Source organism: Oncorhynchus mykiss, chromosome 19, assembly GCF_057628025.1.
Source record: "Oncorhynchus mykiss isolate SJ-2025 chromosome 19, ASM5762802v1, whole genome shotgun sequence".
NCBI lineage: Eukaryota > Metazoa > Chordata > Actinopteri > Salmoniformes > Salmonidae > Oncorhynchus > Oncorhynchus mykiss.
Window position 1 is genome coordinate 16,690,511 of NC_143040.1, and position 21,990 is coordinate 16,712,500.

The 21,990-nt window shown below is 46.2% G+C and overlaps 1 protein-coding gene across 1 annotated transcript in view; it reads right to left on the bottom strand.

Annotated features, from left to right (window-relative positions):
• Positions 1 to 21,990, bottom strand: part of LOC110514596 (TBC domain-containing protein kinase-like protein) — a 63,279-nt gene that overhangs the window by 19,847 nt on the left and 21,442 nt on the right. Inside the window, exons 20-23 of the mRNA XM_090210241.1 lie at positions 21,667 to 21,752; positions 19,151 to 19,187; positions 14,361 to 14,522; positions 4,044 to 4,225 (exon numbers count right to left, since the gene is read on the bottom strand). Of these exons, the coding sequence (XP_090066367.1) occupies positions 4,044 to 4,225; positions 14,361 to 14,522; positions 19,151 to 19,187; positions 21,667 to 21,752 (467 nt within the window). The remainder of the gene's footprint in view (positions 1 to 4,043; positions 4,226 to 14,360; positions 14,523 to 19,150; positions 19,188 to 21,666; positions 21,753 to 21,990) is intronic.

Genomic DNA, 21,990 nt, shown 5'->3' on the forward strand with positions numbered 1-21,990 from the left:
ACATGATCAACTGCATGAGAACATGAATGTACAGTCCTATAACAACAATACCCATCATGGTGACAACCAGCTTAGACTGAGGTCGAGTGATAATGAATAGCCAACAGCCGTGTTGTACATTCACCATGCAGCGATTTGCCATCCCAATATGAACTCCCATACATTCATGGCATTATAATCATGGTGACATACAGGCATTCAGTTACAGTATTAGCACAAACGCTGGCATAATTTCTCAGGGCACGACTCTATCCCCATCAAGGATTTCAGTGTAAATTGCAGTCGCGACAGACCAGATGAATTCAAAATCATGAGTAAAGAAACTGATCAGAAAAGGGCTAACTTGAAACCTAGGAGCTGCCATGAAACCCATTAAGGAATAACCTTCACAAAGAAATGGAGGAAGGATATTCCTCCCCACATTTATTCCTTTTAGATCATATTGAATAAGATTATATGGACGGGGACGGGGGGGGTCCTCCCGATGATCCTAGAACAGCACTTTATAAATACAGACCCTAATGTCTTTTATGTTCCATTAATGGCCACGCGGCAGTTACCAATGTCCCTCTCAAGTAAAGTGAAGTAACTTTTCTGGCAGCAGGGGCAAGCAGAGCAGAGCGACGCTTTTTAATCAAATGCCTCCGTGTTTTTGCTGACAGACAGACTCGAGCTAGGCCCAGAGCAGAGCCGGGTCCTGGGTCCAGGCATACAGTAAACACTTCATTTCTCTGGTGTCATGACAACATCATCTCGCCCGGATTTGATGAAATGTTCTTTCGGAAATTGAATAAGTTACTCACTGCACGCTGTAGGGCATACAGTCAACCAAACAGATATGAACTCAACACGCATATTGAGAAATGAAATGATAGAATCCATCTTCAGATGTGGTCGTTTCTTTCAACTTCTGGGTGTCGAGTAAAATGTGATGTTATTTAACTAAAACGATCAAACCCAGATAAGCAGACTAGGGTCTTGAAGGAGAGTATTTTAAAAAGAGTAACAATTTCATGTGCAATTCAAAAAACAGGAAAAATATATACTATAACGTTGAAGCTGAAATGTATGGAACACACAGAAGTAGAGAACAGGGATATGAAATGAAGTGGGAATCATTATGGTTTTGGTATCCTTATGGTTTCTGTAGCTGCTATAAAACCATCATTCCTAGAACATGGTATTAATAAGAAAAACTGGATTCAGGTCAATACTCTAGCCTCCCTCTAAGATTGGCCATTATGTTACATGTTCGTGGTTCTCCTCTGTTACCCCCAAAAGAAAGCCTAGCGCTGTAAACCAACCTCTCTGAGACAGACGTTTCACAGCTGTGTTCCTGTTCCTCCCTGCCTTTATGTGATTTCTGAGGAAGAATCTTGAGGGCACTGCAGACTATCATTACACGGTAAACCGAACCTTAGGTACTTTTCCCAATACGACAACATGAAAAAGGGTTTGGTACTAGAATTTGTTACCTTCGGTTCTGTCAAACGTGTCTCACGTCATATAGGGATTGAGAGGATCGTGTCTGTCTAGTAAATTTGTCTGAATCTTCTCAAGAGGGCAGTAGTAAGCTAGCCAGGATACTTGTGGGTGGTAATCGGGCCTCCGGAGACTGGACGTGTTTAAATGGTTTAGGGTTGAGCCCCTCGTGTCTGTGTTAACCAGCCATTAGGCTCAGATTACAACCCAGGATTTATTCCCCTTGGACCAAATTAAATTAACAGCCAGTCAAGTTTTATCCCTCTGAATAATCATAAATTAACAGCCAGTCAAGTTTTATCCCTCTGAACAATCATAAATTAACAGCCAGTCAAGTTTTATCCCTCTGAACAATCATAAATTAACAGCCAGTCAAGTATTATCCCTCTGAACAATCATAAATTAACAGCCAGTCAAGTTTTATCCCTCTGAATAATCATAAATTAACAGCCAGTCAAGTTTTATCCCTCTGAATAATCATAAACTAACAGCCAGTCAAGTTTTATCCCTCTGAATAATCATAAATTAACAGCCAGTCAAAGCTGACAGCCTGACCACCGGAAAATGGAAACCTCCAATTAATAATATATGAAAGATTGAGCAACTGGAAAAACACTGACTGATTCCGGAAGGAATTAATACAGCAATACAAGGTAGGTGTAGGTCTAGAGTCCTCACTGACCCTCAATGTCCCCCATCTCCATTACATGTGTACTGTAGTGTTGTCTGTCTGAGAATGAGGCGGTCTACATTTGACTAAATGTCACCGAGAGAGTAACCGAGAGCAACCAATAGACAGACACGTGGCGTACGATTTCATTAGGGTGTGAAAACCACACAAGAGACATCCCCACTCAATCATGGGGCCTAGGACAACCCATGTCTGAGTGGGAACACATGTAAACTCATGATGGGGCGGCAGGGTAGCATAGTGGTTAGAGTGTTGGACTAGTAACCGGAAGGTTGCGAGTTCAAACCCCCGAGCTGACAAGGTACAAATCTGTCGTTCTGCCCCTGAACAGGCAGTTAACCCACTGTTCCCAGGCCGTCATTGAAAATAAGAATTTGTTCTTAACTGACTTGCCTGGTTAAATAAAGGTAAAATAAAAAAAATAAAAAAATAAAAATGACGAGATGGGTGGATTGAGGTAGCTGCAAACAGGTTAAATAGGGCCCACTGCCTTACAGCAAGGCCTGTCTGGGCATGAAGGAGCTAGAATAGAGTTAGATGGTGTGCCTGTACATGTGTGTGTGTTTATTTCAAAAGTACTCACAAGGGTAGTAAATCATGTAAATTATTACAACAATAACTGACATTTTGCCAGTCCCCAAAAGGAAAAGGGTTACAGGGTTTAGGGTTACAATTAGGGTTCAGGTTCATGGCTCAGATTTAGGTTTAGGGTTCAGGTTAGGATAATAAAACCAACGTGTGTGTGTGTGTGTGTGAGAGAGGTGTATGAGTTTGGCTATGCGTGAATGTGAGTACGAGTGAGTGCGTGAATGTGTCCATATCTGTGTGTGAGTGAAAGTGTCCATACCTGTGTGTGAGTGAAAGTGTCCATACCTGTGTGTGAGTGAAAGTGTCCATATATCTGTGTGTGAGTGAAAGTGTCCATATATCTGTGTGTGAGTGAAAGTGTCCATATATCTGTGTATGAGTGAAAGTGTCCATATCTGTGTGTGAGTGAAAGTGTCCATATCTGTGTGTGAGTGAAAGTGTCCATATCTGTGTGTGAGTGAAAGTGTCCATATCTGTGTGTGAGTGAAAGTGTCCATATCTGTGTGTGAGTGAAAGTGTCCATATCTGTGTGTGAGTGAAAGTGTCCATACCTGTGTGTGAGTGAAAGTGTCCATATCTGTGTGTGAGTGAAAGTGTCCATATCTGTGTGTGAGTGAAAGTGTCCATATATCTGTGTGTGAGTGAAAGTGTCCATATCTGTGTGTGAGTGAAAGTGTCCATATCTGTGTGTGAGTGAAAGTGTCCATACCTGTGTGTGAGTGAAAGTGTCCATACCTGTGTGTGAGTGAAAGTGTCCATACCTGTGTGTGAGTGAAAGTGTCCATACCTGTGTGTGAGTGAAAGTGTCCATATCTGTGTGTGAGTGAAAGTGTCCATATCTGTGTGTGAGTGAAAGTGTCCATATCTGAGTGAAAGTGTCCATATCTGTGTGTGAGTGAAAGTGTCCATATCTGTGTGTGAGTGAAAGTGTCCATATCTGTGTGTGAGTGAAAGTGTCCATATCTGTGTGTGAGTGAAAGTGTCCATACCTGTGTGTGAGTGAAAGTGTCCATATCTGTGTGTGAGTGAAAGTGTCCATACCTGTGTGTGAGTGAAAGTGTCCATACCTGTGTGTGAGTGAAAGTGTCCATATCTGTGTGTGAGTGAAAGTGTCCATATCTGTGTGTGAGTGAATGTGTCCATATCTGTGTGTGAGTGAAAGTGTCCATATCTGAGTGAAAGTGTCCATGTCTGTGTGTGAGTGAATGTGTCCATATCTGTGTGTGAGTGAATGTGTCCATATCTGTGTGTGAGTCGTGTGTGATGATGGAGGAGTACTCACCAGGTCCGTCTTGGGCATGTCCTGGTAGTCTGAGGAGTAGTAGTTGGCCGCCTTGCCGAAGCCGTTGGTGCTGCTGTCTCCCTGGGCCTTGGGAGGCTGGGCGTGCTGGCGGTAAGTGGCGCTCTTGGGAGTCCAGCAGAACAGGTTGATGGATTCCCGGACGCAGCGCTCAATGTCAATCTCTGGAAGGAGGAAGGAAAACATTCTTCATTTTGTTCTCTATTTCACTGCCCCCTTTTTCTGTGCTAATGAAACATGTGGCTAATGAGAGCTTTTGGCATGGCCTGCCACCGACCCAGACAAAATCAAATATGAGATGGCTCTTTATTCCAGGGTTTGTCGGGACAGGATACGGTAGAGGGGCGGTATGCTCTCAGTGTACAGGACCTCACAAATATATGGTTACAGACAGGAGGTCATTCTAGTGAAACACTGGTAGTCAGATTCCTCTCCAGCTAAGCAAGCAGGCAGGCAGGCAGGCAGGCAGCTGGGCATTCCATGGCAGTGTGTGTGTGTGTGTGTGTGTGTTAGAGATACACTTTGTCAGACAGATGTGATTTGATTCAGTTGATTATGTGGCGGTTGATTGAATGAGGGGGGATCTGACACAGTCAGGGCTACAAATCAACTGTTGGACTGGAGGGACTCTGGCAACTGCTAGCTAGGTAATGGGGATATGGAACCCTATTAAAAAGGCAGTCTGGGATATGGCCTCTTCTAGTCAATTGCCATTTTGATTAAATACCCCTTGATTCATGAAGAATATAACTTAATGCATGTCTAAGTACAACTGTCCTGCCCTGGCCTACCATAACCCAATATATGAGACTGTACTACTCCATTGGCCTACCATAACCCAATATATGAGACAGCACTACTCCATTGGCCTACCATAACCCAATATATGAGACTGTACTACTCCATTGGCCTACCATAACCCAATATATGAGACAGCACTACTCCATTGGCCTACCATAACCCAATATATGAGACAGCACTACTCCATTGGCCTACCATAACCCAATATATGAGACAGCACTACTCCATTGGCCTACCATAACCCAATATATGAGACAGCACTACTCCATTGGCCTACCATAACCCAATATATGAGACAGCACTACTCCATTGGCCTACCATAACCCAAGATATGAGACAGCACTACTCCATTGGCCTACCATAACCCAATATATGAGACAGCACTACTCCATTGGCCTACCATAACCCAAGATATGAGACTGTACTACTCCATTGGCCTACCATAACCCAAGATATGAGACTGTACTACTCCATTGGCCTACCATAACCCAATATATGAGACAGCACTACTCCATTGGCCTACCATAACCCAATATATGAGACAGCACTACTCCATTGGCCTACCATAACCCAAGATATGAGACAGCACTACTCCATTGGCCTACCATAACCCAATATATGAGACTGTACTACTCCATTGGCCTACCATAACCCAATATATGAGACAGCACTACTCCATTGGCCTACCATAACCCAAGATATGAGACTGCACTACTCCATTGGCCTACCATAACCCAATATATGAGACAGCACTACTCCATTGGCCTACCATAACCCAAGATATGAGACTGCACTACTCCATTGGCCTACCATAACCCAATATATGAGACTGCACTACTCCATTGGCCTACCATAACCCAATATATGAGACAGCACTACTCCATTGGCCTACCATAACCCAAGATATGAGACTGCACTACTCCATTGGCCTACCATAACCCAAGATATGAGACTGCACTACTCCATTGGCCTACCATAACCCAATATATGAGACAGCACTACTCCATTGGCCTACCATAACCCAAGATATGAGACTGTACTACTCCATTGGCTATGTTTTAAGGCTGAAACACAAATTGCAGATTGTGCCTTTAAAATGTGTCTGTGTCAACGGCCCTGTGGGAGATGGATGTGACTCTGAATGATCGGGTAGTGACTAGTGCCACAGCCCCAATCAAACACAACGGAGGGAAGGAGACAACCGAATCACTGGCAAATGCTCCCTACATGTCAATGTGGACACTTGTCTACAGAATGTAAATAGATGGTCTACTGTAAACTGGAAGAAGAAAAATGCACCCGGGCACTTTCTTTGATTACATTTAAAATGCAAATTGATTGACGGAGCTGTACTGTAGCCTCTCGGGCCATTCTGATTAGAATGGTACACGCACACACACACACAGTGACATTCATAACACAAAACCCATAAAGCAACCCTATCCAATCCACTTCCTATGCAACCCTTTGATCCTCACTGCATCAGTCTATCCAAACATTCGACTTCCTGTCTGAGAAATGGTCTGAAGTGGTCTGGCAGCTCTTGGGAGTTGTATTACTCCTAGCTACATGTCTAGAACTACAGCTCATCAGGCATGTGAGCTGTGCTCCTCATTGAGGCAGATGCTAATGTTGCGTGAAGGCAAATGCTGCCACATCATCAGTACACCCAAGACAGGGCCTTACCTGCTGCCAAGCCAGCCATTGTGACGTGTGTGTTTGTGTGTTGGCAAGTTTCCAAACAAGAAAAAGTTACAGATGACTTTAAAAAGGCAACATGTTGAACTAACAGAGGAACAAAGAGGGGACAAAATCAGCAGGTTGAGACGTTGCGTTCTAGAACGCTCACAGGGCGAAAAGAAGCTTACTGTGCCTGCCTCGGTTTACTTAGCGTGCTTAGTCCTGCCTCGCTTTGGTTCATCATTCAATTCAATTTTAACTCCCAATCTTTGAATTTCAGGAGCGAGTTCCTGCCTTCTAATCTTGCCTCTGAAATTAATGACACAAAAGATAACACCATGCTCTCATGGTGGTCGACTTTTGTTTAACAGTTTGCCAAACGATTTGGCGGAGGAGGAGAAGAGCTATCAGGGTCAGAGATCAGAGACTGAGCGTCACTCGAGGGGCGCAATAGAGGCATATGGCACATCCTTAACGTGTCCCTTGACAGTTTTACTTTGAGAGACGTCGTTCAGACAGAGATCTGGGCTCGATCTGCATGACCAAGAGAACCTTATGACGGTGTGCGTGTACCACCTCCCTCTAAGCACTCTGGGAACTGTCCTCCCCTGGTATTAACTGTAATAGTCTTGTCACAGTGAGAATGAATGACCCTGGCACCATTCACCGTCTATGGAGGGAAAAGAGGAGAAGAGAGTGTCCAGATCATTTAAGAGCCCGCTCGCTTGTAACTTTATCTTGACTGTTCACCTTTATTCCAACGCTCAGAGACAAAGAGAGAGCGAGAGAGAGAGAATCCGAGAGGTGCTTCTTTCCCCATCACAAAAATAAACAACTACAAAACATTTTAACCAGTCTGAAATACCCCTTCATTCAACCATCTACAATATTTTAATCTACGGTCACGAAAAAGCTATTGCTTAATACATTATCTATCAGGCTTACATAGTGACTGTCAGGCATGATGTCGTAGTGCCCAGGGTCATGAATATTGCATGCAATCACACACACACCTCCAGCAAACAGAGGCTAGCCTAATACTTGAGGAGAGATTGACAACCGGTTTAACAAGCCCCAGCGTGCAGCTGGGCATTCCATGGCAGTGTGTGTGTGTGTGTGTGTGTGTGTGTGTGTGTGTGTGTGTGTGTGTGTGTGTGTTAGAGACAAACTTTCTGTCAAATATATAGTGACCGTGAGGCATGATGTTGTAGTGCAGTCTGTAAAAGGTCATAACCAGAACTGGCTTGGCAGCCTAGGCACTGAATAAATACAATTAATAGCATCACCTGAGAGAAGAGAAAACAGCTAGGGTAATTGACTGGTTGATGAAAGATAAATTAAACACGCTGCTCTGAAGTTTACAGTACTTGGCTGAGAGCCAGACGATGACAACTTGCACATGAAAAGCAGGTTTGTATGTAGTAAGGCATGTGTATAAGGACACCAAAACTGCCTGTCTGCATGCTGATGGAGAGGTAGTGTGTTTTTGGTTCCTACTGCAACACAGACGGTTTTATTTGAGGTGTACACATGAATCTCGTAGCTACAAGCCGCTAAAACACAAGTACACAATTAAACAAAAGGAATCTGGGGCTACACAAGTAAGAGGATATCAATCCTTCACGGCCTGACAGACACACAGAGAGAGAGAGGCAGAGAAGTCAGCACAGACCCAGACAACAGTCCAGCACAACAACACCCCCTTAACCAGACCTGGAGGTGGAGAGAGACATATCTGCACTCTGGACTGTAGTGAGACAACATCAACAGGACAAAGAGCAGGAGATGGTGAAGAGCAGAGCACTAGAGGATGAGACTGCTGGAGAGGAGGGTGAGGGGATGGCGTGTGACAGAGAACAACCTACTAGAGAGGTGGCCACCCCCACAGAGAAGCCAGCAGAACAGCCCACCTCAGCACTGGACAAAAGTCTCGACACCATGGCAGAACAGTCCACCCCTGACCATAGCATCGAAATCACAGCGGGACAGACAAATGAAGAACCCCAAGCCCATGGGATCTCACTCCCTCTGAGCCCCCCCCCCCCCCCGTCAGCCACCCTGATGGCCCTTCTGACAACCCCCCCACACCCACTGAGGACATGCACAAGACATAGATTGAATCCATAAGGAGTACAAACATGAAATACATACAAGAAAATAAACTTTTTCCCCAAACACAGTGTCTACACTCTGGTGTCCAAAAACCCAGCGCGCCCTAGACCTTCTGTCTGAGGACCAACTAGGGTCACCCTGCCACATAATAATACACACAGGCACAAACGACCGGAGAGCACAACAGGAAAGGGTGATTGAAAAAGCTTCTTCTACTTTCTCCAACGCACAAGTGGTTCTCTCCACCCTGCTACCATACAGCTGATAAACGCAAGTATTTTCTGTGACTGTGGCTCAAAACCAAACGTTTTCCTGGCTCACCACTCCACCCTGGACTAGAACAGTCTTTATGACCAGGTCCACCCTGGACTAGAACAGCCTCTATGACCAGGTCCACCCTGGACTTGAACAGTCTTTATGACCAGGTCCACCCTGGACTAGAACAGTCTTTATGACCAGGTCCACCCTGGACTAGAACAGTCTTTATGACCAGGTCCACCCTGGACTAGAACAGCCTCTATGACCAGGTCCACCCTGGACTTGAACAGCCTTAATGACCAGGTCCACCCTGGACTAGAACAGCCTCTATGACCAGGTCCACCCTGGACTAGAACAGTCTTTATGACCAGGTCCACCCTGGACTATAACAGTCTTTATGACCAGGTCCACCCTGGACTAGAATATACATTATGACCAGGTCCACCCTGGACTAGAACAGTCTTTACGACCAGGTCCACCCTGGACTAGAACAGTCTTTATGACCAGGTCCACCCTGGACTAGAACAGTCTTTATGACCAGGTCCACCCTGGACTAGAACAGTCTTTACAACCAGGTCCACCCTGGACTAGAACAGTCTTTATGACCAGGTCCACCCTGGACTAGAACAGCCTCTATGACCAGGTCCACCCTGGACTAGAACAGTCTTTATGACCAGGTCCACCCTGGACTAGAACAGTCTTTATGACCAGGTACACCCTGGACTAGAACAGTCTTTATGACCAGGTCCACCCTGGACTAGAACAGTCTTTATGACCAGGTCCACCCTGGACTAGAAGAGACATTATGACCAGGTCCACCTATACAAGGCAGCAGTGCCCATCTTCGCCCGGACCCTAAAGGACATAGCTCTCAAACGCAGCCCCAACACTTCACACAGGAGCAATAGATCAATAGACACCCCGCCCAGACCAGCAAGATACTCTCCCAGACCCCCCCCCCCCCCCCCCCACACACACACACACATAGGACCCATGCCGAGAGGACCTACATCCAGACCACAACACCACCAGCCACATCCACAGCCCCACCAATCAGCACCCCCCCCCCCCCCCCCCCCCCAAGTCAACCATGCCCACACCCCATTTAGGCCCCCTCAGATCAGACCTATGCGACTCCTGCCCACCCCAAAGAGGGCCTCAACATGGAAGTCATACATACACCCAGGCTGTGAGCAGGCCAACAGGCCCAACCCCCACTCTTACACTAGCCCAAGCCAATAGAATGTACCAGATTCTCAGCAGGCTCTGCTCACACCTACTGGTCTGAGGCCAAACCACACGACCAACAACATTGGACACTTTATGGAACACAAAGCCTTCACTCTCTCATTCTTGAATATCCCAGGCCTGAGGTCATCTGCCTTTGGCCTAAAGAGCAGGAACCTGGACTTCATCAAAGAAATCGGAAATACAGACATTGTCATCCTACAAGAACCATGGTATAGAGGAGATGGACCCACTGGTTGCCCTCTAGGTTACAGAGAGCTGATAGTCCCATCCACCAAACTACCAGGTGTGAAACAGGGAAGGGACTCAGGGGGTATGCAAACTCGGTATAGAGCAGACCTAACTCACTCTATTAAATGAATCAGAACAGGAACACTTTACAGTTGGCTAGAAATTCAAAAGGAAATGATCTCAACAGAGAAAAATGTCCTCCTGTGTGCTACTTATATCCCTATACTTCAATGAAGACAGCTTCTCCATCCGGGAGGAGGAAATCAATCATTTCCAGGCCCAGGGACACGTACTAGTCTGTGGCGACCTAAATGCCAGTACCGGGCAAGATCCTGACACCCTCAGCACAGAGAGGGACAAACACCTGCCTGCAAGGGACAGCATTCCCTCCCCCATATGCCCCCTTAGGCACAACATAACCAACAAAAACATGTCACAACTCCTGCAGCTCTGGGTATGTACATAGTCAATGATATGCTCCTATGGTAGGCACACCTATAGCTCATCTCTTGGCAGTAGTACTGTAGACTACTATATCACTGACCTCAACCCAGAGAGAGAGAGAGAGAGCTCAGTGTTTTCAGCCCTAATATGCACCACGTGTCTCAACACTAAATGATGAGCGCTACAACGCCAGCATACTAAATCTAAAACTGGGAGTTGACCCAGCAACCAAACCACTGGAGGTTAACAAACTAGCACTGAACCCACTAACCCCTTCATACCTGTAAAGCACTTTGTGACAACAAAGTGTCGTGGTACCGTTAACCCTAGTATCAAGTCTCACCCATTACAACAGGGAGAGAACTAGTCATTTAGTGGGTTGTTCCTGGTAATAGGTGTGAGTGAACAGGTCTTAGTTTTGAAGTGTCAGTACAGATCTAAAGGTTGGTGAGTGATGTCCTATGTGCCCAGGTGTTACCAGTAGTAATACTGAAGCTGACAGCTGTGCTCTCACACTCCTCCAGGGCGAACATATTTTACCTTTATAAGGAGCCCTCTCCTTTCCCCTGTTTTTGCTCATCACGTGCCTGCTGGACCAATAAAACATAGTGAAGTGTAGCAGCATATATATATATATATATATAAATAAATAAATAAATAAATAAATAAATAAGAGAGAGAAAGAGAGAGACACAGAACAACTGGAAGCAGCCAGTCAGCCATCCGGAGTAAGAGTACCCTAACGTCCCCTTTGGCATGAAAACATCTGCCGTCTCACAACTGTTATTTAAACTTTAAATGTCACCCGCCTCTCAGCCAAACGGGGTAATCGCCGTTTCAGTTTGGCAATGGGGTTTAAGGGAAACTGACGGAGATATCCCCCGGGCGTTGAGAGCTCTGTGAGATACATTCATTATGGATGCTGCTGGCCCCTGGATTTTCTGTCACTGATACTTGGCTGATACTTTGTAGTGGGGCACTGATGGGAGAGGCAGGTAGAAGACAGGGGGGAGGGAGGGCGAGGAGAGAGGGAGGGCAAGGAGAGAGGGAGGGATAAGAAAGAGGGGTTGCTCAAACTACTACTACGCTCAAAGTTGCATTAAAAATCGACTTTTTCTTGCCAACTGACCCGTCAAAGTCTAGTCCTGAAATTCCTCCACTCACCCAAAATCCCAAAACTGGGAGGAACTCAGAAGGGAAGCCTTGCATAGAAAGAAGAGACAGAAGATTAGCAGTCCCCCAATTCTTCTGCATAAATCACGTCAACATCAGCAAACATGCCATTGTCATATGCCAGTGCATCTCAAAACTGTCGGGTTGGAGGAAGTATAGAAATAGAATGAATAGATTGTATTTCGAAGGAGGCGGGGCTTCTTCACAGGGTTAAAGCACAGTCCCGTCTAAGATCCAGTGCCAGCGTGTGTGTTCCTCTTTAAGTGAATCTGTATGGTCATGCTCTGTAGGAATGCTACCCTTGTCCCTAATGTCCTGAGATCTGACGGTTTCACACACTGCACACCACACTCTCAGACAAGCTTAGGAACCGTGCAGCCCAGTTAATAAATTCTCCCTGAACAATTTGTGCCCCCGAAATTACTTTTTCCCCCTCGCTGACAGACACTCAGAAAGCAATACACACTTCTGTAATGAGAGGCCAAATGAGGACCCATAAGCTGAAATCCACAGCCACTTGAAATGTGTCATAAATCAGGGCTGGGGGTTGAACCGAGGACACTGATCTACTGTAATGGACACTAGACCAAACAAGGAAGATCAAATCCGGTCACTCATCCGGTCACTCTGCCGTTTTCTTCCCTCTCAGGTTATTTTCCTTTCTTTTCACAGCTAGACTACAAACTTACTTCACACCAGGACAGCGTTTCACAACACACAACTCTACCTTTGGGTGTTAAGCTTCAGTGCTCTAGTGGCATGCTCGAGACAGCTTGGTTACCTAGCCTCTACTACCATGGCAACATGTATTTATTCCCCCCCCCCCCATCTGTCTGTTTTGGGGAGTAACCCTGCCATTGTGGCCTAGACAGAATTAACGCCACAAGGCATCTCTGAAGGCTCCAGGTAATACCCTGACACTCGCCTCATCACTATAAATGACGCCGAGCCCAAATGGACAAAACCCCCTCGACTCGACAGAGATCCATCAGGATGACGAGTCATGTCCTCTCCGACACCAGAGGCGGGAAGATTTTGAGCGCTGGACGCCACGTGGTTATTCTGCGGCCAGCAGTCTACACGTTCCCAAATGACTCTCTCAGCGGGCGAGTCTTCCGACAGCTGCCGAGCACAGCGTGACACGCTTATCAAACACAAAGGCGTGAGTGTCTCTCAGCAGAGGACCTCACAGCATCTCCCTACAGGGATATCATTCACTAGGCTGGAAGACATCAGTCACACACATTAGCCCTTTGGGGAGCCACGACATCATTAAAAGTAAAGCAAGGCACAGTCAGAGACCCAGATGCAAGGAAGGAGAGCGGTACTCAAATAGTATTTTCTTTCTGAACTATCTCAAAAAGTGTCATCGTTCCCCAACCTGCAGTGTCTGAGTGCGTACGGCGCACTTCTTATTTTTGGAGGGCTTTTGAAGGGTTGTGTGAATATTTTTAAAAAGCGGTCCGTTTCAAGCGGGCTCATTAAGTGGTTCCTGTAAGATGGTGCCACTTCCGTAACAGGAAGTCACATCAGCCCTCCTGGAGGACCAACAGGACATCTAGCATTCAACACATCAATAAAGACAACTACATCTACACATCCAGGAGGTACAGCACTGGCCCTGTTCACTACACATGAATCAAATCAAACAATTAGGGAGTGGAGGGAAACTAACAGTGTGTCCAAAATGGAAGCCTTTTCCCAATATAGTGGACTACTTTGCACTAAATAGGGATTGGATTACCTGCAATCAAAAGCAGTGCATTATAAAAAGGTCTCCAGTCAAAAGTAGTGCACTCTATAGGGAATAGGGAGCCATTGAGGATGCAGCCTAAAAAAGGGATTGATTTCCTATCAAATCAAATGTATTTATATAGCCCTTCGTACATCAGCTGATATCTCAAAGAGCTGTACAGAAACCCAGCCTAAAAACCCCAAACAGCAAGCAATGCAGGTGTTGAAACAACTTGTTTCAACTTGTTGAAACAAGTTGGCTAGGAAAAACTCCCTAGGAAGAAACCTAGAGAGGAACCAGGCTATGAGGGGTGGCCAGTCCTCTTCTGGCTGTGCCGGGTGGAGATTATAACAGAACATGGCCAAGATGTTCAAATGTTCATAAATGACCAGCATGTTCAAATAATAGGTCTGGGACAGGTGGCACGTCCGGTGAACAGGTCAGGATTCCATAGCCGCAGGCAGAACAGTTGAAACAGGAGCAGCAGCACAGCCAGGTGGACTGGGGACAGCAAGGAGTCATCATGCCAGGTAGTCCTGAGGCATGGTCCTAGGGATATCACCACTGGTCTTTGCCCCCTCCCTCTCTCCCGCTCACCCTCCCTACCCCTCTCTTACCTGGCAGGTCGGAGAACAGGAGGATGCACTCGTTAAAGCCGTTGGCCAGCAGGCGGTCTCGGAGCTGCTGCAGGATGGCCACGCCGATGCAGAAGGGGAAGGAGCTGTTCCCCAGGAGCAGGGTGTCCCACAGGTGGAAGATCTTGTGAAGGGGGAAGACGTCTGTAGAGGAAGAGATCCATCAATCAAGCAAATGTATTTATAAAGCCTTTTCTACATCACCAGTTGTCACAAAGTGCTTTTACAATACACCAACCTAGTCCATTAAAGACATGCAGAAGCAGAAGGGAGAGCGAGGGAGGAGAGGAGGAGGGAGGGCGAGCGAGGAGAGGGTGAGGAGGAGGGAGGGCGAGGAGGGAGGGTGAGGAGGAGGGAGGGCGAGGAGAGGAGGAGGGAGGGCGAGGAGAGGGCGAGGAGATGGGGAGGGAGGGTGAGGAGAGGGATTAGAAAGAGGAGGAAAGGTAGAAGGATATACGGATCGTTAAGAGGGTACCCAGGGAGAAAAGAAGATAATGATTTATAATTCAGCCATTTGGCAGATGCTCTTAACCAGAGACAGAAAAGTGCATTACAAGGTTCATTTAACAAATAGTAATTGCAAGTACAACCTTAGTAGCAGTAAAAAAAAGTAAAAACATTGCAGCTATAAGTGCTTTTTCAGGTTTTCTCAAACTCTAAGCACTTTACATTTCCTAAGGCTGTATACAGTATGGGCTGAAGGGGGACTAAGTGTCTGGCTGTCCAATAGTTTCCAAGAAGGCCCATATATGGAGTGATGGACACACTAATACTGCACTAATAGTGCGGGACATCACATAGCGGTTTGTCACACTAATACTGCAGGACATCACAGAGCTGTTGGCCATTGACCTGTGTGGAATGGGAAACCTACTGTACAGGTCTTGGTTATGTTACTCCAAATACAACCGCATCCTGTACCATCCCGCTTTATTTTTATTCCATTTAGCTAATCTAATGTCCTCTACCTGTTCCTAAGAGGCTCTCACACATACAGTACATTGGATCAAAACAACATCCACCTGTTAATGTCAGAACCAATACCTAGAAGTGGATACTAGGAAGAATGCATGTGTGAGATGTAGGACTGGATGGAGAGGACCGGGAGAGAAGAGGGAGGACTGGATGGAGAGGACCGGGAGAGAAGAGGGAGGACTGGATGGAGAGGACCGGGAGAGAAGAGGGAGGACTGGATGGAGAGGACCGGGAGAGAAGAGGGAGGACTGGATGGAGAGGACCGGGAGAGAAGTGGGAGGACTGGATGGAGAGGACCGGGAGAGAAGAGGGAGGACTGGATGGAGAGGACCGGGAGAGAAGAGGGAGGACTGGATGGAGAGGACCGGGAGAGAAGTGGGAGGACTGAATGGAGAGGACCGGGAGAGAAGTGGGAGGACTGGATAGAGAGGAGTGGTGGAGAGGAGTGGTGGAGAGGAGTGGAAGGACTGGGAGTTAAGCTGAGACTCTTCAGCACATTAACAGTCCACTGAGCAGCCGGTGGGTGTGAGTGACGGGCAGAGTGTGTGTGTGTGGAGGCAGGGAGATGGACCTCCGACACTCTCCTCGGCTGGGTGCATTAGCAGTCAGGAAGTAGGATGGAGGAGAGGGGCGAGGGACTCACGCTGGTTTGGGAAGGATGGAGGGCAGGCCTCACACTCAGAGCCCCTGGGAGCCATGTGTACGTGGGTGTGCATGCTTGAGAATTCTCAAATGTGTGTGTATCTCTTAGAATTCTTAAGTGTGTGTGTGTGTGTGTATCTCTTAGAATTCTTAAGTGTGTGTGTGTATTGTAGGATTTACAATGAATGGAAAACATACAGTGCATTCGGGAAGTATTCAGACCCCTTCATCTTTTACACATTTTGTTACGTTACAGCCTTAATCTAAAATGGACTAAACCGTTTTCCCCCCTCATCAAATCTAGACACAATACCCCCATTGCATTTTTGCAAATGTATTAAAAAAAATGCAAATATTATATTTACATAAGTATTCAACCCTTTATTCAGTACTTTTTTGAAGCTGTTTTGGCAGCGAGTCTTCTTGGGTATGACGCTATAAGCTTGGTACACCTGTACTTGGGGAGTTTCTCCCATTCTTCTCTGCAGCTCCTCTCAAGCTCTGTCTGGTAGGATGGGGAGCGTCGCTGCACAGCTATTTTCAGGTCTCTCCAGAGATGTTCGATCCTGTTCAAGTCCAGGCTTGTCAGAGACTTGTCCCGAAGCCACTCCTGCGTTGTCTTGGCTGTGTGCTTAGGGTCGTCTCAGTCTGAGATCCTGAGCGCTCTGGAGCAGGTTTTCATCAAGGATCTCTCTGTACTTTGCTACGTTCATCTTTCCCTCGATCCGGACTAGTCTCCCAGTCCCTGCCGCAGAAAAACATCCCCACAGGATGCCGCCGCCACCACCATTCTTCACCGTAGCGATGATGCCAGGTTTCCTCCAGATGTGACGCTTGGCATTCAGGCCAAAGAGTTCAATCTTTGTTTCATCAGACCAGAGAATCTTGTTTCTCATGGTCAGAGTCTTTTAGGTGCTTTTTTGGCAAACTTAAAGTGGTCTGTCATATGCTTTTTACTGGAGGAGTGGCATCCGTCTGGCCACCCTACCATAAAGGCCTGATTCGTGGAGTGAGGCAGAGATGGTTGTCCTTCTGGAAGGTTCTCCCATCTCCACAGAGGAACTCTGAAGCGCTGTTCTCCCCCAATTGTTAAATTGTTTGGTTGTTCCAAAATTCTTCCATTTAAGAATGATGGAGGCCACTGTGTTCTTGGGGGCCTTCAATGCTGGTACCCTTCCCCAGATCTGTGCCTTGACACAATCCTATCTCGGAGCTCTACGAACAATTCCTTCGACCTCATGCCTTTGTTTTTGCTCTGACATGCACTGTCAACTGTGGGACCTTATGTAGACAGGTGTGTGCCTTTCCAAATCATGCCCAATCAATTGAATTTACCACAAGTGGACTCCAAATCAAGTTGTAGAAATGGAAACAGGATGCACCAAAGCTCAATTGCAAGTCTTATAGCAAAGGGTCTGAATACTTATGCAAATAAGGTATTTCCATTTAGGCTATAACGTAACAAAATGTGGAAAAAGTCAGGTGGTTTGAATACTTTCCGAATGCACTGTACACTTAGACTCAGTTTATTAGGTACACCACCACATTCACCAAAATGGATCACTCCTACAGTCAGTGAGTCACGTGGCCATGGTCTGCTATAAAGCAGGCAGACAGGCATCAAGGCATTCAGTTACTGTTCGAGTGAACGTTAGACTTTGAGCGTGGTATGATCAATGGTGCTAGGTGCGCCGGATCCAGTATCTCAGAAATAGTCGCCCTCCGGGGCTTTTCACACACAACAGTGTCTAGAATTTACAGAGAATGGCACGACAAACAAACATCCAGTCAGAGGTAGTCCTGTGGACGAGAACAGCTCATTGATGAGAGAGGTCGAAGGAGAATGGCAAGAATCGTACAAGGTAACAGGCAGGCCACCAACAGACAAATAACAGTGTAGTACAACAGTGGTGTGCAGAACGGCATCTCGGAACGGACAACTCGTCGATCCTTGTCACGGATAGGCTATTACAGCAGACGACCAGAACCGGGTTCCACCGCTATCAGCTAAAAACAAGAAGAAGCGGATCTAGTGGGCACATGATCACCAACACCGGACAATTGAATGGAAAAACATTGCCTGGAGCATGACAGCGACTTCAGTTTACTTGAGTGGCCTGCGCAGTCCCCAAAGCTCAACCCAATATATCATCTTTGGGATGAGATGGACTGGGCTGTTCGCAGCATGAATGTACCGCTGTCCAATCTGCAGCAACTGCGTGAAGCATCGCATCATCATGGACCAACATCCCTGTGGAACATTTCCAAAACCTTGTAGAATGCCCTTGTAGAATGCCCTGAAGAATTCAGCCTGGAGGAAAAGGGGGGATCCGACCCTGTACGAGATGGGTGTACCTAATAAACTGTGCATGTCTTTCTGGCCCCTGCCCAAGTGTCTGCTATCTGCTCAGATTACTGATAGTGTATTTTTATGTCCCAAAATTAAAATAGGAAAAACACTGGATCTTCTTATCAAACTCCAACTCAGATTAAAGTAATATGAAATAGATATTATAATACTACTATTCATGTCCTAACAGTAGTGTTTCAGTCTGCTATTCCTTGGCGACAATAGGATCAAGCATAACGCTGCCACCCGCTGTTCACCTACTGCATGATACAGAACTGGACATCCTGAGCAGGAAAAGAACACTTCCAGAGGCCACTTCAGTGAATGACTAGCCACAATCATGTGATTGTCTTGTTGGCTGAATTCCAAATGGTATTCCGCCAGTAGACCAAAACCATGTCCAGTCTTTACGTGGCCGCATAAATGATGTCCACTCTTTACGTGGCCATATACATTTTATAGGAAGATATTGCCACAGAAGTAATAGACCAGCATAGAACGTAGAGCATTATAATAGAGTAGACTAGAAGAGTAGAATAGATTAGAGTAGATTAGAATAGAATAGCCTTCATGGCAGCAGTTTCTGTGGTATAATGTAAACCCAGTAGACTAGAGACATTATCTAATAGGGTTGGTTATAAAGGTCACACTACTGTCAAAATAAACTAATCCTTACCGTACTGGAGGCTTTGACCTTTCCAAACTGCTCTGTTATGAGTTCCAAATGCTGCTGACCCCACACCGTGCCAAGGCCTATAGAATACGCACACGAGCACATTGATAATAATAAAGAAGGTCAACTTACGTGTGAACATGGTGAGGAACCACGGAATGGCATAGAGCTGCAAGGTGAAAGAGAGAGGATCTAGTCAATGAAATAAAGTCATGCATTTCTACTCTGTTCTATGCATTACAGTAGTATTCTTTAAGGGACAGCGATTTAACTTTTTCAGCAGACATTTTGTAATTCAGCCACACAAACTTTGTCTGATCTGATGTCTGCTAAGTTTGCATAGCCTGTGTGTGTGTGTGTGTGAGAGAGAGGTGGCAATAAGGACAAACTGCTGAGTACTTGAAGTCAGAGTTAGAAATGGCTAACAATGAAATCTCGCTCTCTCCCTTTCCCCCTCTCTATCCTTCCCTCTTCCCACACACACACCCTCCACAGACAAACAACCACCTGTTCCAGGGTTAGTTTATTTTTTTTTTGGGGGGGGGGGGATATTGCAATGGAATTGATTTCAGCTGGTTAATTGAATAGATGAGGAAAACGCTAAGCGGGGCTGGTAGGCTGCCTTCCTGGAGCTGGCAGACCCCCTCCATACCCAAGGGTAATGAGTTACTCAGAGCCTCGGACTCAATTTCATCAGTCTCCTCCACAGAGCCCTGGCTAGGCCTCATGGGATTAGTTGTGGTAGAAAGGTGTGAATGGCAGCCAGGGGGGGGAGGGAAGGGAGGCCAGATTATATGTGGCCAAATTGAAAACAGCCTAAATTGAAAACGCGGGCCGGGGAGTCTAGCCTACGTGCATCATGGCAGTGGTGGTCCTATGGCTTGAAGCATTACAGGAGGAGACAGCTACAGTACACTGGGCTGGTGACTTACGTGTATTTGACAATGTAGTATTATATAACAAGGTCTGTTATTGAACAACCACCACAGCACACTACTTTGACACGTATACAGGGGAAATCAAACAGAGGGTTTATGTGGTGGTTACTGGGTAGCCTAACATTTGGGCTTTTTATAGCCTCTGTAAGAATGTATTACTTTGATAGAACAACACTCGTGAAATCCCTCCATCTCTCCACACCCTCCGGACTTCAGAAGTTCATTATTTATGGTTTGGATAAGACTTCAAACATTAAAAGCTGGATCAACACACGGAGTTCAAATATCATTATCCCCGACCAGACTGGGAAAATAACGTTTCAATCCTCCGCCTTTGAAAGGGAACTTCAATACAAATAAAACAGTGGTTCACAAGTGTCGAGATGACATCATTAGACAACCACGCACTCGGTTAACCTCTGAAGAGGCGGCACGGAAGACAATGTCCACCAGCCTCGTTGCTTGACCACAAAGGAACAACTATTATAAGAAAGATGCTCAACGTAATGCTTTGTAGCAGAATAACGAATGCTTTTGTTGAAATCGCTATGTAGATGTGGACAAAACAAAAGTTGGTTCTTTAATTGTTTTAATGTGCCACATCCTTTATCTCCCTAAAGGAACCTGTAAAACACCCACAGTAAAACCAGTGAAACATCGAATTGTTCTTATTTTCTCCCCGCAATAAGTGTTTTCAGACAGGGACAGCCACATCTTCTAATCACCATGGTTTCACTGCTATATGGTCTGTGGTTTCATGGTTTCAGGTTGTCATTGTAAATGAGAAATGGTTCTAAACTGACCCAGCTGGTTAAATAAATGTGAACTTGAAACAAAGTCAGTGTTTCCTACAGGAGCGGAGTTACACACGTCATCAAAAACTTCCACCATCCATCTTTAAAAACAGGGCACCATAAAACCGTGGCCCCTGTTTGATAGACTCAGCCGTTCTCTGGAAGAGGTCCCCAGGGCTGGTCCACTGAGGTGACACACATTCATCAGCATGATAACGCCTTGATTAGCGCCTATAGAGCCTTTAACCTTGCTATGGTGTGAAGAGAGAGTGAGTGTTCTTCAACGGGAGATGGAGGGCCCGGGTGTTCGACGACCTTATGGCAAGGCCAGACTGTCATTAGACCCTAGAGCAGGCCAGGCTGTCATTAGACCCAGTATAAATTATCACAAATGTTCTGAGTGGAGGGAACTTGGCCTTGGCCCAAAACTGAGAGGGGCCAACGAACAAAAACTCTCAATGACAAGCAGGACTCTATTAGAAGGATGGGATAGTAGTGATTCTTTATCCCTGACCAGGGAGTCTGGGACTGGGCCAGATTCCAGACCATCCTCCCCATTGTCCCTCACCTTTCACGATCTAGAAACTCACAGAAGGAAAGAAAGGTTTTCTAACAAGTACCCTTCACCACTGTTCTGCTGTCAGATGTACAGTAGGGCCCCTCCAGTTAAGTACTTCCCCCCTACAGTTCTGCTGTCAGATGTACAGTAGGGACCCTCCAGTTAAGTACTTCCCCCCTACAGTTCTGCTGAAGGACATCTGTGTATAAACACTTTTCAGCTCATCCACTACAACTGTTCCCTTATCAGTTATATGACGATCAGCCCCCTCATGTCAGTTTTATGATCCTTCGGCACTGTTCTCCAGTCAGTTTTTACGTTAGGACGACGCAGCCCAGACCGCATTTCAGTGCTTACGTCAGGTATGAATCCGATCTCATTGAGGTGGTTGCTGAGCTCCGGGTCGTGGAAGGCGATCATCTGGGAGAAGACGGTGAGGTATTCTGAAACCAGCACAGAGGGAGAGTTCAAATCTAGCGAGAAAGCAGTGGTGGTCCTATCTGAGGAACGCTACTCAAGGGTGTCTGTTGCAAAACATTTATCTACGTTGTGCCATATTGAACAAGACCCAGAAGCTATTGTGACATCAGATTGGGCATTGTCTGTCCATATTTTGTACCAGGACTATAAAGAGATGTTTGCGTCGTGTATGGTCTCTTACACAAAAAAAACGTAATTGAG